General features: G+C 42.0%; 1 protein-coding gene across 1 annotated transcript in view; it reads right to left on the minus strand.

Annotated features, from left to right (window-relative positions):
• Positions 1-18307, minus strand: part of tmem266 (transmembrane protein 266) — a 29551-nt gene that overhangs the window by 1768 nt on the left and 9476 nt on the right. Inside the window, exons 3-10 of the mRNA XM_022190965.2 lie at positions 17685-17873; positions 7570-7724; positions 4627-4700; positions 3646-3702; positions 3376-3514; positions 2621-2736; positions 1938-2130; positions 53-115 (exon numbers count right to left, since the gene is read on the minus strand). Of these exons, the coding sequence (XP_022046657.1) occupies positions 53-115; positions 1938-2130; positions 2621-2736; positions 3376-3514; positions 3646-3702; positions 4627-4700; positions 7570-7724; positions 17685-17873 (986 nt within the window). The remainder of the gene's footprint in view (positions 1-52; positions 116-1937; positions 2131-2620; positions 2737-3375; positions 3515-3645; positions 3703-4626; positions 4701-7569; positions 7725-17684; positions 17874-18307) is intronic.

The raw sequence follows: 18307 nt of genomic DNA on the forward strand, positions 1-18307 counted from the left end.
TAAGATCCTGCATGGGCTGCAGATTAGATATTAGGAGCTTGCTGATGCTCACCACTGCTTGGCTCGCTGTAGTACTGGCTGATATAGTTGTTCATGTCATCTTGGCCATGATGATCTGAAAGGGGGAAGAGTGAAAAGTAAATCATTTGTTGTGTACGAAAACTTAAACCATACGATTTTTTTTGTACAATGTAAGATCAGTAGCTTTTTGAATCATTTAAAATCCAAATAATAGCCACACTTTAACACACTTTGTCAACAACTAGGAGTCCCTCTATGGAGATCTATAAGGCCTGAGTAAATGATCATGTATTAACAAATACGAAAAGGCAAATCAAAATCGGTATATAACAGTAGCAAGTTTTAAGCGGGAAGATACATTCAACGTGATGAAATATCTCTGTAGAGTTCATGTGCAAAGTGTAAAAACAACCCTGGTTCATAGAGTTTGTAAAAATGTAAAAAGTTAAATACATGTAGCACGTGGAGCCTTGATTTTTTCCCCCCACAAGTCTTTGTAACACTTCTGTTCACTTGGAAAATTTACATACTGATTACAGATCTTTTTCAATAATTGTAAACTACAATTATTAAACTTTTATTCGTTGTTTTTAATGATTTGTGGTATTACAACTGCATCAAATTGCACAGAAAACATTTTTGAGTTTGAGTTTTCTTTCCACTTCTAGCCAGCTGTCTCCATAGAGGTGCAGGGCTGCAGTGAAAAATGTGACGGGAACAAAGCACATCAAAAAACTGAGGGTTAAAATGTCACAGTAAAAGCTTGTGGCACCTTAATTTTGGGGTGCAACTAATGATTATTTCCATTCTTTGTTGACAATTCCAAATCTCTAAAATGTGAAAGAGCAATGAAAAATATCTTTAAATTGTGTGGCTGTCTGACTGTAACCAAATACTAAAACTCCGAAAGCATTTATTTTACAACCATATAAAACAGAGATTAAAGTTGATAAAGGTTTTCCAAAATAATGATTAAAATTATTATCATTTATGTTAGTCTGCTACTAGATAAATGAACAAATTGTTTTAGAACTACCTGTTCTTGGTGAGGATGTGTTTCTCAGGTACTAAATCAGCTGAAGTGTTTCTCTTCAGTGCTCTCCAAGGTCTTCAAGGACTGTTCTACAGCCGTTGTTCATTCATGTTTGGGTTTCACATATTCATTTTTATGAGTGTCTCCGGAGGGGGCCACTCATTGTTCGACCTAAACTGTGACAGGAACCATCTCCAGATGATCAATACCACGAGTATACGAGTCTCAGGTGCAGTTAAAAGGTTGCCTGAGTAGAAACACAGCGGCTCAGATGTATGGCAGCTCACACTGTGATTTACTGCTTTGATAAAGGAAAAGCCTCAGTGTTTTGAGCCCCGACATCACCTGTACTGACAACGCTTTGTCGCTTTAAGTCTTGTAAGTTATGACCTGTCACTGTGTGAAAGGTTTATAGTCCATCTGGCGTGGCACCAGAATATTTATGTGGACGCTGAGACTAATGTTTTTGAGAAAAGGACACCAACACTGTGTCGGTGTGAGATGTTCACTGCTACTGAACAGCCCTACTCTCTAACAGGGAGAATGGAGCAAGTGGTGTCGAATTTTTTTTTTCCTGATTATCATTTCTTTTCATTCTTTTGGTAACCAGAAAAGTCTCTTTGAAGAGTAGTCCAACATATTACATTAATAATAAATAGTTTAGTGTTCCAGATAAACCTTCAACCTTTAAGTAATGAGACAACTTTTTTTTTTTTTTAATAAACATCTGCTTCCGTCTGTACATTGAACATCTTTACATTCAACCATCCACGTGTGCATGTGGAGATGGTTTCTCATGGAAAGCGCAGCCTGAATTCTCTCCCATGACCAGAGGTCTTTGATAGGCTGTAATACAAAGAGGTTGGGTGTTCCAGACGGTTACCTGTGGGCCCCCCAGGCTCTCTGCCTTTGGCTGGCCTGTGATGCTCGGGGGCCCCAGGGGCCAGTCCGTCCACCTCCTGGAAACTGCTGCTCTGTTTACCCCACATATGGTGGATCTGCATGGCTGCCTCACGCTCTGCTACCAGATCCAGGTCCTGCTGGGCCAGGTGGGCCCTCAGCTGCCTGATTTCAAACTAAAAGGAAAGAAGAAGAAATGAAAGAACAGGAGAGAACGGTGTCCATTCAAAGAAATACTCACAGAAACTTTTAGTCACTGTAATTTATTATATCATTATATCATATTATTATATCATTTTATTACCAATCTCACAAGTATAATACATAAAGTGGACTTTTCTCTCCTCTTTGACGCTGGCATAAGTGTAACTCACACCTAAATTTATAAAGTTAAACTTGTTTTTCAGCAGGGTAATGTTACCTTACAACAATATAACTATAACTATTAAATTGTGAGGAGGTCAGTTGTCTTCAGTTAATGCACAGTACTGGCTATCTGATATCCAGACTTCTGGAGATCTGGAGATGTTATGAGATCAAGTTTGTTGGTTTGCTTTTATGTGTTTTAGAGTGCAGATATATTTTCCTTTCACATCACTTTGCTGCCCTCTGCTGGTTACATGCAGCTGAAAATAGAAAAGATATGAAACAGATAAGAGGACATACCGCCTGTTCTTGGCAGATCTGGGTAAGGCGATCAAGCTGTTCCTCCCTCACTGCCTTGGCCTTCTCATACTGCTGGATCTCCAGCTCCATTTCCACCTTCACTTGCAGCACATAGGCTAAAACAACAGAACAAATTAAGCTCAGTTTTAATGGAAAAACAGTATTTAGACTTGTACCCATCAATTCTGCTCCCTAATTTGATTAAATGTAGTATTTAGTTAACATAGTGGAACCAAGAAGATCAGTGTTTTATCAAAATAAAAGCCTGCATATGTTTCATGTTCAATGGCACACAAGGACTTCTAACAGAGTTTCTGACACAAATTATCTCATTTTATGGTCAGCTTTTAGTCATTTGTGTATTGGACTGTATTATAGTTCTCAACAGTTAGTGTAGGAGGCGACGACAAAAGTTCAAACTTTGCTCACCCTGACTAGTCAACCCTTTGAACATATCCTGTACTTTATTTGAAAACCACATGGGGGAGCAACACGGTTTAAATGAGAGTTACTCCAAAATGCTCTTTGCAGCTTTTTTGTAAGGACTGAAGCCACCGCTCCATTACGAAAGGTCACGACCTGCCATCATTGCTGATAAAAAAAAATAAATAATGAAAAAAGAGGAAAAACTAATTGAGCAAACAACCTCAAGATTGAATGTAGCCGATAGCGCCGAGAGCACAGAGCAGTATCTATCTCTGTGACCTGACAGGAAAGGACACAACGCACGGGACACCGGCCCCTCCCAGCCTCACCGTCAATGATCCTCTTGACCCTCCAGATGCGCAGTGTGATGATGAGGCCGATAGCGTCCCAGGGGCTGCTGGGGCCGTTGGCCACCGTAGAGGCCACCATGGGGGCCAGAGAGAGTACGATGACAGCTCCATCAAACACCTGAATAAAATAAACACTTCAGGTTACCGGTGGAGCTCCTATAGTTGCCACACTGAGCTGTGACATTGAGGGAATGACACTGCAGTGAAAGGGGCCCCGTGTCAGGACTAATGGGACTCAGGGGAGCTTACCTCTACTTTGTTCTCTATGTAATCCCATATCCCCAACACCACGATCCTGAACACCGTCTGAGACAGTCAGAGGGACAGATATGGAGACAGAGAGCGGGTTACACAGACGGAAGAAAACAAGGACAGCAAGACCAGGAGAGACTGGATGATGGAGGCAGAGCACCATCTGTACTACGTCTCAATAATAAACCTGACAGTCCCGGTAAATGCCATTTGCACTTGAGATTTCATCCCCTCCTCTCATCCCCCCAGCGGTAATTCATCAGTGACATCACATTCACACACATCACAGGCAGCGTGATAGGATTCCATCCAAACAATTACAGACGCCGCATTTAGCTCCTTCTGCTGACACAGTAGAGCCTGCGGAAAGCAAACACACCTTGCCATCCCCTAACCTCCCATTCTCATTGCAGACATGCAAGGCTACACCGGAGCAGAAACCAGTCAACCCGCTGATTCCACTGCTTCAGTGTAGCACCGAGGGGCAGCCTCTGTTGCCGAGGAAAACTCCAGCTGAAACAAAAGTTAGCAGTGAGGTGGGCAAGTGAAAGGAACTAAGACAAATGTGGCCGGCTACAAAGAAACGGTAATCGATACAGTACACCTGAGACCTTGAAAATATTTGAAACTAGCAGCACAGAAAAGCCCCATCTGCATTTTAAAATGTTTGCGCTGCAGATCAGTCAAATAACCTGAGAGGGACCAAACCTGCCAGTTCCAACAACACCAGTCATGTGAGTATTGATGTAAGGTTTTTAATCTTTCTCTCAGCTGTGCAGAAGTTGCCCATGTGCTAATCAGAATCTGAACATGCTGTGACAGAGGGCACGGGGCCTTTCATGGCATTCTTAGTATTGTAATGAGAATCTGTCGGCGTGCCTCTCTGGCCCCACGTACTGCACAACATAGCATTAATCGACAGGCCGCTGCATCAGCTGTAAGTGAGACTGTTTTTGCGTCAAGCTGGGAAAGGCTCACCTCAGTGAAGAACACGGAGAGAATAGCCAGGCTGATCCAGTGGATGATGCTGGCAAACTGGAATGCATTGTTAACTGAGGGAATAAAACAGAAGAAAAAAAATGATTATTTTTACGGGCACTTATGTGGCATGCAGAGGTCAAAGATAGATGCTGCGTTTTAGTCGATCAAATATTTGTCATCAGCTCCACAACACTGACAGAGTGCAGTAAAGTGGTGAAAATGAACACATTCAAACACACACATAAATACAGCGCCCTCCATAATTATTGGCACCCCTGGTTAGGATGTGTTAAAAGCCTTAAACTGAATTCAATTTTTATTGCAGAAGCATACTCTCACACTGAAAATTGTAGAAAAATGTATTATAGGAGAATATTAGGTGCTGTTTTGTTGGCAAAAGGGGGTTATACAAAATATTAACATCAGGGCTGCTAATAATTGTGGCGCACATGATTTGATGTAAAATAACTTTTTCTTAATGTGTGATTTTTTCCCCCACTGAATAAATGCATTTGAATTAAAGGTAGGATTTTTCTCTTTTTTTCATTGTGGTCCTATATCATTTCAAAAAAAGCTAAAGAACACATCTTAACCAGGGGTGCCAATAATTACGGAGGGCGCTGTAAATGTGCAGACAGAAGTGTGAAGCAACATCATAAATATGAGTCCAGCACTATACTGTACGTGCATGTGTCTGTCGTCTATTCATCGGGCTAATTCTGGACGGACTCAAACAACACTCAGCTATCAGTCGAGGCATTTCTCTTCACGCGTCGCATCTCCCCCCATCTGTCTTTGTTTGCTGTGTTCAGTGATCTGTCTATCAGTCCATTCATCTTCCTCCAGTCCCCCACCCCTCACTCCACAATCATCCACCAGCCAAATCTGTGTTGCTGGATTTTCCTTTGTCCGCTATCTCCCTTCACACATTTGTCTTACCCTTCCTTTGTCTGTTCAATCAGTCGGTCCCAGGAGAACAGTAAAGACTCCAGTGCATTTGGATACTGCTGGAGCACGACCGCGCATGTCAGTTCTCTGACATCAAACAGGCCATCACCCCTCACCTTCTACTTATGATAGATGAGGATGTCTACACTGTGCTGGATGATGTAGATAAAGGTGACATTAGGGTGACACAGGTCAGACTGGAACTTCGACCACCTGACATTCTGTGTTAACTGTAGAATACAAATCAGGGGGTTATATTCCCAAGACCGTGATTGATCTGAGTCTCAGATCCCGGAACAGGTCATCAGTGACATACAGTAGACATATGAGGCCAGGTTAGCAGCTAGTATTTACACCTTCCTACACAAACATGTTGCACATTGATTCTCTCTTTCTCTCTCTTTTTTGAAGACAAAAGCTGCTGTATATTACTGCTTTTTACAAGTATAGCCTTCAAATATACATTTGTAGTATCCACAGATCTTGTGTTTTGGTCATTGAGATACATTTCCAGAACAGCAGCTTGTTGTTAAGCTAATCAAGATTGCAGAGCATACACTGAAATATTAAAAATGTGTGATTTATCTAAGATTAAACTCACCACAAGGATCCAAAATAAGTTGGACTTCTACATGAGAGCTTTAATTATTCTTCATCTACTTCCTGAAAAGTTTGGTCAATAAAAAAGACAAAAACTAATATTTTCAGCTGAACTAAAGACAGATTTTGTGATTTTTCTGCTCATATGTTGTGTTGTAAATTTATTCTTTCAAATAAATATCCACCTAACCCCCTGGAAACCAGCATTTGTCCTGTTTTTGTGTCTCTCCTCATCGAGCCTACACAGCCGGTCGTAATGTTTTTTGAGCAACACACCATACTATGATGTTTTTACAGTGAAGGTTCTACTATGGAACCAGTTTGACATGTTCAGGCGTTCTATGTGTGAAAACTCAGAGATTTCAGGGATCAGAAGGTGGTTTTCCACTTTCTTTGTTAACTTTCTGCTTCAACTTTAAACTAAATTTCCTTCACTAAGCCAGCCCTCTGGACTTCCAGTAAGCTGTGTTCCTATTGGCTGGACGAAGTTGCGTTCATGAGCGTTGGAAATCGGAGTATCAGTAATGTAAATTTCCAACGAAAATTTTGGGGGAGCACATGGGGTGGCCAATCTGATCACAGTGGGGGTCACTGCCCCTCCATACCCCCACAGAAGATCTGCCACGGATAATATAGTATAGTAGAGTATGCACAATATAGTATAGTATAGTATAGTATAGTATAGTATAGTATAGTATAGTTTGTACATTTGTGCACATTAACTCCATTAACTAACTCGAATGTACGATCTGAGCTGGGCAAGAAAGCATTTATGTTTTCTGGGCCTGATGCTTGGAATAAATTACAATCTGAACTTAAACTTCAAGTCCTTGTTACACTGAATGAGTTCTGGTGAAATCCTTACAGTCTACCTGGTCTGTGTGCAAGTGTTATATGTGAGCAAGTTTTAATGTTTTTTTTTAGTAATTATATCTATTGTTTACTGTTTTTAATATGACTATGCTGCAGCCCTCTTGGCCAGGTCTCCCTTGTAAAGGAGATCTTTGATTTCAATGGGACTAATCTGGTTAAATAAATGCTAAATAAAATAAAAATTAACGTCACCATTCACTATAATAATTTTCTATATATATGTATATTTTTTTTTACTGCGTCCACATCCATGAGTTCACTTTTTTTTCCCCTGCAGCTCAGCTTTCACACTAATTAAGGTGTAGTGAACCTGCTTCTTTGTCTTGGGTATTTATTTGAGCGTATGCAGTGAGCCAGCGCCTTTGAAATAGCAATTAGTAAAAAAATGTGCTGAGCAGTCCACTTTTCTCCCTCTCCAAGAAAGCTATTGCTAATCAAAACTTTAAACAATGAATATAACAAACCACCTCTCCAGTATTATGTTCTCAAAGTCACATTATCTTGGTTTTCATCACTCACACTGCAGCAGCTTGGTGTCTATGAGCAGCTCCAGCATCAGCAGCAGCACCACCAGGATGACACAGGCCACCAGGAAACAGTTGAAGCCTGCCGACAGCAGACAGACCTGCCACAGAGCTGCTCTCCGTCCACAGCACGGCTTCAGCCAGTTCGATCTGAGTTGGGGGGATGAGAAGGTGGGAGACACAAGCAGAGAGAGAGGTGTGCACAAAGATTAATGGTGAGTGCTGTTGTGGTGCTATTTTAAAAGTACCACTGGAACAGAAAGCAGATATGATGGGGAACGAGCAAAGTCAAACCAGTAAAACACAAGAAACGTCAAGATGCTCAGATTCTGACGTGTGTTCAACCACGGCTTTGCTTAGTTTTCTCTCAGTCAAAGTTTTTTTTTAAAATACTTCTCAGCAGAGGGCACTATTCTGCATGCAAATCATACAAATGCAGAGCATGTATGCCAAAACTAATTTACACTCTTAAAATTAATGCCACGCATAAACACGTGTTCTCAGAGCACTGAGATGATCTACTAGTGAGAAATAATTCTGTTCTTGAATTCATGGGTGTGACTATGTCTTTGTCCCTTTCTCCATCTCCTTCTAAAGCTCTTCACTGCCCTTATCCTGCAACCTTCCCTTCAAATTAAAGCTGTCCTTTAAGGTCATCATCAAGCAGGAGTGTAGTCTACTTACTACAACAACAGAATATATTTAAATATATATATATATATATATATATATATATATATATATATATATATATATATATATATATATATACAGTCATGGAAAAAAATTATTCAACCACCCTTGTCATCAAAGACAATCAAGTACTCACTCTTGTGTGTATCATGTGAGTAAAACAGACAGACAATAAACATGGAATACCTAAAAGCACTGTTTTTGGCAGTACAATGCCATAGCTATTGATGTAAGAACTGAAGTGATTTCGATTATTATCAAGAAAACCACAGTGAAATGCTAGATATCAGCTCTTAAATTGAACTTAATGAGCTTTTTTGTTGTTGTTATCATTATATTTGTCCAAACAAATGAACCTTTAGTTGTACCAGGCATTAAAATGAACAAAATGAACAGCAAAACATGGTGGGATAATAATTTTTCCTGTGATTTTATATGTAGGTGCAGGGTATTTAATGCCCAAAATATCAGAGCACACAGAAAAAGTGAGAACTGACTATATAGTTGTTAAAATCAACAAAATCAATAAAGTGAGGTTCTGGAGAGATTAATCTTCGGTGTGTAATTTCCCTCTGGGTGATAAGACACTCTGGATGACTGTTTTGCGAACAGCCTTGGTAGTTAGCTTACTGGCTCCCCTCTTGTTTGAGTTCTGGATGACTGACTACGACCATCCGGCTTGGTGGCAGGCCCACCACGTGATGGAGCTCTCCTGGCATGACAGTCAGGCTGCACGTGCACCATCCGGAATGTGAAGTCGCACACAGCTTAAAAGATGTTTATTTAACTAGATGACAATGTCTTCATTCCATTTTTTTTCCATGACAATGTTCACACACTCATATTGCATCAGACTGAAGGAATAAAGGAGAATTTTGTATTCCCGCATTTGGTGTGTTACTCCCACTGGAGATTCAGCTGGTTCTTTATACAGCTTCCATCGCATTGCTGTATTTCTTCCATTAGTTTGGAGTGTGTCAGTGTCCCTGGTGTACTTGCTCCTTGTCCAGGTACACTGTGCCTGAAGATCTAAGTGTCAGACTTGCCTTAAATCCATCCTTACTCTCCCCTTCAAGTTCCTCCAATCAGAGACAAACTGACTGAGACTCCTGGGGATTTATGGTCAATAAATAATGACAAATCTCCAAGAGCCACACGGGGCTTTCCCATCCTTTTGCATTCCACACCAACCAGATGTACTCCAGAAAAGAAGGTGAATGTGTGAGTGTGTGTGGAGGGTTGCTGTCCTTTCTCAGAGGCAACACTGAGAAAGGCAGTATGATCCTTTTAAAATAGCCACTATCTGTTGTCACCTGTCCCCCATAGGAGGAAAGCTACGGGCAATGTCTGTCAGAGGACAAGAGAGGATGCAATTTATTCCACACTCCTCTTGCTTCGGCTCAGAATGAAGGAGGCAAACACTGAGAGAGGAAGCGGGGTGCAGCCAGTTCAAAGGCATTGGGATTCATCCAAAAGAGAACCGGAGAGGGAGCCAGAGAGGAAGGAGGGGGAGTTGGAGAAGGAAGAATGAGAAAGAGGGAACAGAGAAAGATGCAGATTGAGTTAAAGGAGAATTCTGACTTATTATACCTGGAGCCTTTTTGTCTTTTTGTCTTTAAAGTTATTGTTATGATTCCTAATGATCGGTTTAGAGAGAAAACGTGCATGCACTCAAATGTTGCACTTAAGTTTACTTGCAATTGAGCATTTCAGTTTTTATTTTTCTGTTGTTTAGTCCACTCAAAAAACAATGAGTCATTAATCAAATCAGTTGCTCAAGAATGCAAGTGGAGTTAACTGAATAATGAACCATTTTCACCTGTATTTGTAAGAAGAAAAGGATGCTCTAAATTGCTCTAAATTTGGAACATTCACTTCAGATTTTACCTTCAAAATTATTTATCTGTTTGGAATTGGACATGCTACAGTCTCTCTTTATCGTCTGCTTGTTCCCTGATCTCAGAAGTAGCTTTTGTAATATCGTAACAAAAAAGAAACTGGGGATCCTGGTTTGTGGCGTCACTTTGCAGTTGCAGGTGAACCTCTGTTGTAACACACAGCGACACGACCTCTCCATCCTTCACCAAGGTCAGCAGAGGGGCTGGAGCTTGGCCACGGTGTACCGGTGCTCTCCCAGAGGCTAGCCGGTGTACTCAGCCCTCTACAGCAACCTTCTCCACCAGCCAATGCCAACAGATTAGGGGCTCAACACCTGGGGTGACAACGAGGTGGTGGAGGGTAAAGCTATCATTAGCAAATAGCATGGGGACTTTCCCCCGGCCTCGATCTGTTCCCAGGGAACAATGTCAAACCCCATCTGCCAGCAGGGAAGAGCCAGGAAAAGGAAACATTTACCTAATGATATGCCTGACACACACTCACAGGACATTTGTGGACCATTAGTTAAGAGATGGAATGAGCAGCACACTCTCCAAAAGAGAGAGAGAGAGAGACACCTCACTTACCTTCAGGTTTGAAAAGCATGATTTAACTCACACTGTGTAGAATCATAATTCATTCAGACCTCTCCCACAAGCCAGGCAGAAAAGGTATTAATTTAATAAACCTGTAAAGAAAAACCCTGTCTGGAAGCAGAGTAAATGGCAGTGATGGATTACTCCAAGCTCAGAAACTTAATTTTAGGGAAATCACTTTAAACCTTGAACGCTGAGGACCTGAAGTATTTATGAGGAAGTGAGGCTGCTTCAGTGGTGGAGCAAACCAAGGAAGAAAATCACCTCGCTCTCTCTCAGGGTCAAGGCGGGTTCGGATCGAAATTGGTAATGCCTCAAGGAGCGGTCATGCACGCATATACACGTGCACTGGACAACATCACACACACACACACACACACACACACACACACATGTTTGTACTTCTATCTTAGTGAGGACATCCATAGGCGTAATGCATTTCCTAGAGCCTTACCCTAACCTTAACCATCACAACTGATTGCCTAAACTTAATCCTTACCCTAACCCTAACCAAACCTCAATTCATACCTGTTCTCTAAAAACAAGTCTTCACCCTCAAACATGGCTGTTTCAAAGTGAGGACCGGCCAAAATGTCCTCACTTTGTAAAAATGTCCTCACTTTGATAGTTAAATGCAGAAAATGGTCCTCACCATGTAGCAAGTACAAGAACACACACACACACACACACACACACACACACACACACACACACACACACACACACACACACACACACACACTTTTAAAGGTATTGTGTGTGGAGGAAATGAAAGATGCGGGGTAGCGTGTAGTGTGGACAGCTTCATAAAGACATCAACAGGCCAGCGGCTGCAGCGGTAACACACTGAGGGAGAGATCGAAGTGCGTCTGGCAGCAGCGCAGAGCGAAGGGGATTAGATCATGAGACGGATCAATAGTGGCCTGCGATAGAAGTGATGGCACGCTGTACACGATGCCGGCTGAGGGAAGGCCGCTGCAGCCGGACAAAGCGGACAAAGACATTAAGCAGAATGACTGGCGCGGACAAAAGTGTCTGGTTGCTCTGCTGGGGCCCATTCACACAGACTGGACAGAGTTTTGGCTCCATCCCCAGCTAAGTAACTCTCACTGAGATGGGGGATCCTATCACGAGGAGCATCTCTTTCATTATACTGTCTCCTGTAATTGAGACAGGATAAAACACAATGTAAACTCATTAGGTACAAGTTAAATGGAAATTAAACCAGAGAGGTGGCGCTCTGTTTGTGTGCCTGTGTGTATTTGTGGGTTAACAGATGGAGCGGGAGAGAAAGGGGGAAGGCTGCAAAGGGGGAAATTCATTAAGAAGTAATGAGTGAAAGTCCATCAACTCCTCTGAGGTATCGATTGTTGCACACAAATACACACAAATGCCACGAACAGCTGCAAACACTAACCTCTCCATCATGAAGTTTGCAAAAGAAGGCTAAAATAGTGTCACTCTAGCTGCCTCTCCAGTCCTCTAAATAATTGTTTGGAGCTCTTGATTGATGTCTTTTTTGCACATTCACAACAGAGTGACTTTGCTCAGCTTAAAATTCCAGCACATTGGAGTTCAGACCTGTGGCAGTTGCCATACAATCATCATTAATCATGCTATGAGAAAAAAATAGTTAAGGTAGCCATTAAATTCATGGACAAGACCCACATCCTGCTCAGTGGCTATTCATTAATGTGGGTACACCTGCAAATTCTAGTTAAAAAAGTAAATTATTTATAGAAAAACACTATTTCTAAGCAGTTTAAAAAGTGACTGTTAAGTGAGGTTACTACCTGGTCTAAGCATATTTATATTAACGTTTTCTTAGGCTTCACATTCACAGTTTTATGATTCAGGGATTACACAAACACAAAGATCTAGAGAAAACCAACAAAAAAAATTTACTTTTTGCTCTAAAAATATTTCCTCTTCCTCAAACCTAAAAATCACCTCCTGAGCCTCCTTACTACCATGCCTTGATAAGGTTTTAAAAATTACAACCTTGGTATATTTTTCACATGTAGTTTCATGTAAGTGATTATTTTCACAGTAGATGTTCTGGCTCAAGAGGTAAAAAATCTTTTAAAGGTCTTTGACAGCAAGAAACATTTGAGTCCTGAGGAGCGGCTTTTCAGTGGAATTACATTCTCGACTCCAGTCTTCTGTCTCCTCGCAGTTTCTCTCCCTCTGTTCTGATAACTGTATAGCCCTGTGGTTCCTCCAGTATAAACTTCAACCAATTCACACCAATCTGCTGAACTCAGCAGGCTCGGGCAGGGGAAAATGGACCACAACTGTGCGCCTGCAGGCTACTGAACAGCAGAGGTTGGAAGACTTCATCTCATTCAGGCTGTTCAAGCGCTCTGCATTACACCTGTTCCTTAACTCACTCCGCACATTCGAAGACGCATTTAATCCCTCGATGTACTGTATGCACTTGTTTATTTTTATTTTTGTAACCTAAGAGTTTCCGTTTCCTGAGAAAGCACAGGCTGCTGAAAAATCAAGACAAATGTCAACTTAACAACTGATTAAATGTTTTCCCGTGTAACCGCTGCTGAGTCATCTGTGTTATCACAGCCAAAAGAAGCAAAGGAGCCCTGAGCGAAGAAACCAGCTAAGCAATAAATATGCTGAATAAAGTAATCATTGGTAATCAATTGCACATTTTAGAGATTTCCTTCCTCGTTGCAATTAATCTTTTACAGTTTCATGCCTGGGGAATTAACAAATTCTTGCAGCAAATTGACAAATCAAATGAAAAGGACTAATCGATTACAGGTGGCAATAATTAAAGTTTAGGATCCAGCACGGCACAGACTGTATATCAATTTTTAAAAATCATCTTGAGGAAAATGCATGCAGCTTCCAAGTATAATCAGACCTGTCCAGCGGTTTCAAAATGCAATCAGCTATCATCTCTTCACTCCCTGCATCCTACATCATGATACAGCCCAGCAGAGGGGGATTCGGCGCTGGTCTTTGCCAGAGAAATGGGCCACAGACACTAAGCAAATGGAGATGGATGGGGCTCCATGTGTGGAGCAGCAGACAAGCTGTCCCTGATAAATGGGTTTTCACCAGGACACTTGATCTCTCTCACTCTCAGCCTAAAAAGCAATCTCACACTTTGCATGTCTGTGAATATTAACAAACCCTCAAACCCTGCACTCAAATGTCATCTATTGTGTCGCACATGGTGCCAGGCAAGAGAGCCAATTTGATGGAGAGCACTGTTATGCTGTGTGTTTGAAATAGAGTCAGAGGGGAGAAGAAAAAAAGAAATCCTGCTCTCTTTTCAGACATCCGTCCACATAGCACAGGTACAATGGCTCCGGTTCCAAAGCCCCATGAAATATTGCTGCTGCCAAGATTCATGCTAGACTCTGGCAACGTTCTTCATAGTTATATTCTCCAGTCTGGATTTCTGTAATTATTATACCTTCCTTCAACCTTGAGCACTGCCAGCCTCGGTTTGGTTATGTGCATGTTGACATACTGCTATATTAATGCATTGCCGTCAGTGAAAAGTGCCTGGAGAACTTCATTTCACTGGGGAAATCTGAGCATTATGCATATGCTTATCTAATATCTGACATTTTACCTAACACGGTATATCAGCTAGCAACTTTGGTTGTCATGGCGCGGGGTTAATCCCACACGACTGCGCAACACAGGCAGAAATGACATTCCTCCAATGGAGGCATTTCCTTGTGATCTACAGCTGGCAGCTTTGTGAATGAAAGTGTGGAGGAAGGTCATCTGCTCCATTCCTCCCTTCTCTTTATCCCCTCCGCCTCCTCTCTTTTCCAGTCAAAGTGGCAGGTTGACCCATATGAACCATCTGTCATTGCTGCAGTGCCTCACACCTCTGAGTCTGGCCCCTGGAGATCAGTGGCATATGCTACTGCTGCTGTGGACAGCAAGCTGATCTAGGAATGATAACCCAGCACGAGCTCAGGAGATGCTCTGCAGGAGGCTGGGCTCTACCTAGTCATAAGGTCACTTAGGTCAGGGATAGAAGAAAATTGAATGAATTTTTCATCTTGCTGCTGCACCGTTGCTAAAACCAGTCAGTCAAAACTGGTTGTGCTTATGCTGTGTCTAATATCTGTGACATATAGTTGAGTAGAGTAGTTTAATAGGGCTTCCAAATTTAATTCAACTACGAAAATAATTAAAGTACCAAAACATTTTAACAGTCGGTTGGTGTATACTTTGCACTGACACACACACAAATAGCAGACTAGTCTATTAAATAGTCTATTCCCTTTTTATTGCCCTTTTTAGGAATGCCCTGCTGCAAGGGTGGTTAGGTTTCTACAATAAAAGCACAAAAATAGAAAAAAGTGTGAAATCTCTCCATTTTTTTTTAAATTTTAAGATAAAAAAAACACACAATAAAAACAACAATAATTAAGTCATGGATGTGAAATCACACCACCCTCACCTTGGACCTTCCATCAAGTTCTGGAGAAGATTGAGCAGCTAAAAATCTATTAATAACTCCATCCAGCTCACCACTGCACAGAATCTGCAAGTACTGTGTGTGCCCCTTGTGGTCCGCAAGAACATCCACCTCCTACATAATCACCCACGTCTCCTGATAAAGAGCCATGAGAAGCTGCTATGTGAGACTAAATGTGCATCTCTGGTGTGTATTCTTCTGCTCTTTTCCTGCACAGGCATATGGAACGAAACAAAACCAAAGCCTCGGCATCAAAGATTTTGACTCACTTCACAAATAACGAGTCCTTTTCGCCAATCTCTGATTATGGATATGAAAGTGGCTAGGAATTAATATAGACCGTCCAAATCAAATCAGGAAAAAAAAATTATTAGAAAGTACCTGCTTATATATCTACTATCACATAAAATAGTCATATCTAGAAAAGGGCATAACGGATGAATACTGCAAGTCATGGTGAAAGAATGGTCACAGTTGCTTATGAAAGCTAACTGTCATGCTAATGGCTAAAACTGATGCACAGAGCGCCTGCAGCATTGCGAAGGGAGCACTGAAAGCAGGTTTACATTCTTGTGCACAGTCATTTACAAAGTGCTAAAATTAGCCTACAGTAACCTCAGTAGAAGAGTCGGTGCTGTACATTCCAATGAGAAAAACATTTTACAGAGCCAACAGAGGAAAATTAGTCAGTTCACTGCTCCGTCACTAAGGCCTTTGGTCGCCTTGATTAATTTATAATCATGCAACAGAAAACACATCCCATCATGATGTCCTTCCTTGAATGTTACACACATGAGTCACAAAGGCGGCCGCAAGCTGTGGCTTTGTTGCTTTTCCAAAAGAGCTTCCAAATGACAGCTGTGCGTATGAAAGGGTAATGACAGGTATGTCTAAGAATGCCACTGACCTGAAAATCAGGAATTCCAATCTGAAAAGGTCATCGAACATACCGTAACACTCACACAGGTGAGACTTCACAGCGTTTCTGCATATTTCGAGCTCGGTCTTTAAACAGGGTGTTTCTCTGATCAGAACCAATGCCCCCATACTTTTCATGATGAAGAATTTTCATTCCTCCAGAGACATGTCTTGGCACTGTACGAATATTCCATCTCACAGTGCCAACTCCCAGGGGACCAGGCTATCATATGGTGCCATATGAGAGTGCCCACTGTGATGGTAATTTTGCCGGGCAGCCAGATCCTGCCCTTTGCCGGGGCATTGCTATGTGTGGGTTTTCTGTTTGTTTTGTGAGCAAGAGAGTGATACGAGAAAGACAGAAGAGAGTGGGTGTATTGGACAGGACCCATCTGTCCCTGCCCTCTGTCCCACAGAGCCATCGGCCTAGACCAGGCCAAACCAGGCAAAGTCCAGCCGGACACGGTCAGCTGACACACCAGGGCTTGGATGGCGAAATGCCGGATGCTCTAATTAAGCTTATGCTGTTTGTCGACTTTTTCTGCATGGATGCCAACATCGCAGTGAGCCAAAAGGGTTGTGAGTCACGCTTCCTGAGTGGAGAGCCATGGACACTTGCTACAGGGGTGCTCTAGGAGGGGTGTGTCCTGTCCTGAGAACGCTGGGCCTGCAGCATGGCGATATGGTGATAAGAAAACAACACGAAACCCAGGACAAGCAGACCACATGGACAGAAACAGTACCGCCACGGGGCTCTGACATTTCAGGAAAGCTATGGCGCTAACAACACTCTTTGTTTTCTGCCAGAAATCGACATTGTGAACAGAAGCCTGTCTGCTAGAGAGAAATTGCTGTGTCATTGAGCTGAAATGAACACATCAGTGGAGACATTGTCCATTTAACACGGTGACACTAATAAATTCATTGCCAAATATCCTCGACTCGCGGACTCCAATATAAAATGAGGAATGATTCAATACGCCAGGTGTAATTACCATGTGCAATAACGAGCTATGGAGAGAGTGACGGCAGAGCTTTTCTCTGCCAGGGTAGATTATAGATTGCAGTAATTGCAATTCTGCCTTAATTATGAATGTAGCACTTTCATGAAAAAAGCAAGGCACAATGTCTCAGACACCATATCTGTATCTACTTACCTGTGGGGGAAAATATCCAGAACATCAATCAATATTTAATTACATTTTTGGCTTTTTAGTATACAAATTAATTATAGAAAGATTTCAATGATAATCGTGGCGCTAATTTGTTTCCAGCTTCCCCAAATCTTGCAGTCTTTGATGCCATTTAAATGATAAGCGATAATAATGATAATTAAAGTGCTCAGTTTCTTGTCGTTTCAGAAACAAATCATAAGTTTCACATCCCTTGAATACAGTGCCTCTTTTTCTGTGTGACCTCAGTGAGGTTGCTGTTTTGGGCTATAACAGTTACAAGTACTCATTAATAACATAATTGCCTCAAGAGATTTTTATTGCTAACTGTGGCTAAACTGCCAAGCGAAAACAAAAAGTGGAGGACGGACTTTATGGGACCCACCCCTCTCTGTTGTCCTCTTCATCAGGGTTAGAGATGAGCTGAGATCCAGCGAGGGATATGTCCAGGGCCGCCAAAGGCAAGTCTCTGTAGGCGAAGCTGACCAGCTGGACAGGGGCCACACACTGGTTTTCCTCCTCTACCTGCTGGGAAATGACCTCCAGCTCTGAGGTTCCAGCCTGGGGAGGGGCCCTGTGACACACGACACGCATCACAACAAGAGCAGCATTATAGTCAGAGAACTCGAGTGTTTGCTTTGAGTATGAACTGTGGGTGGTTTTGCATGTTTTAGCTGATTGTACAGTTGCTAAAATTTGTATCTGCATGTTGGCAGTAGGGTGAGGTCTACAGCACAGATGGCAGAGATGCAGAGCAAGGTTGTATGAAAGTGCGCAGTTTGTTTGAATTAGCCAGTGCAGCTACTTTGAAAATGTTCCAGGTAGAATGACTATAACTAATGGGACAATGCTTAATTTTGATGAATGAAAACAAAAATACAGTGTGAAATTCCTTATTTTCAGCGCTTGTTGGCACCCTCAATAGAAACACATTTACCTGGAGAGCTATGACAAGCTGATCTACACGTCTCATTGGCAGGGGGCAGTAAAGAAAGTCTCAAAGCACAG

Source organism: Acanthochromis polyacanthus, chromosome 8, assembly GCF_021347895.1.
Source record: "Acanthochromis polyacanthus isolate Apoly-LR-REF ecotype Palm Island chromosome 8, KAUST_Apoly_ChrSc, whole genome shotgun sequence".
NCBI lineage: Eukaryota > Metazoa > Chordata > Actinopteri > Pomacentridae > Acanthochromis > Acanthochromis polyacanthus.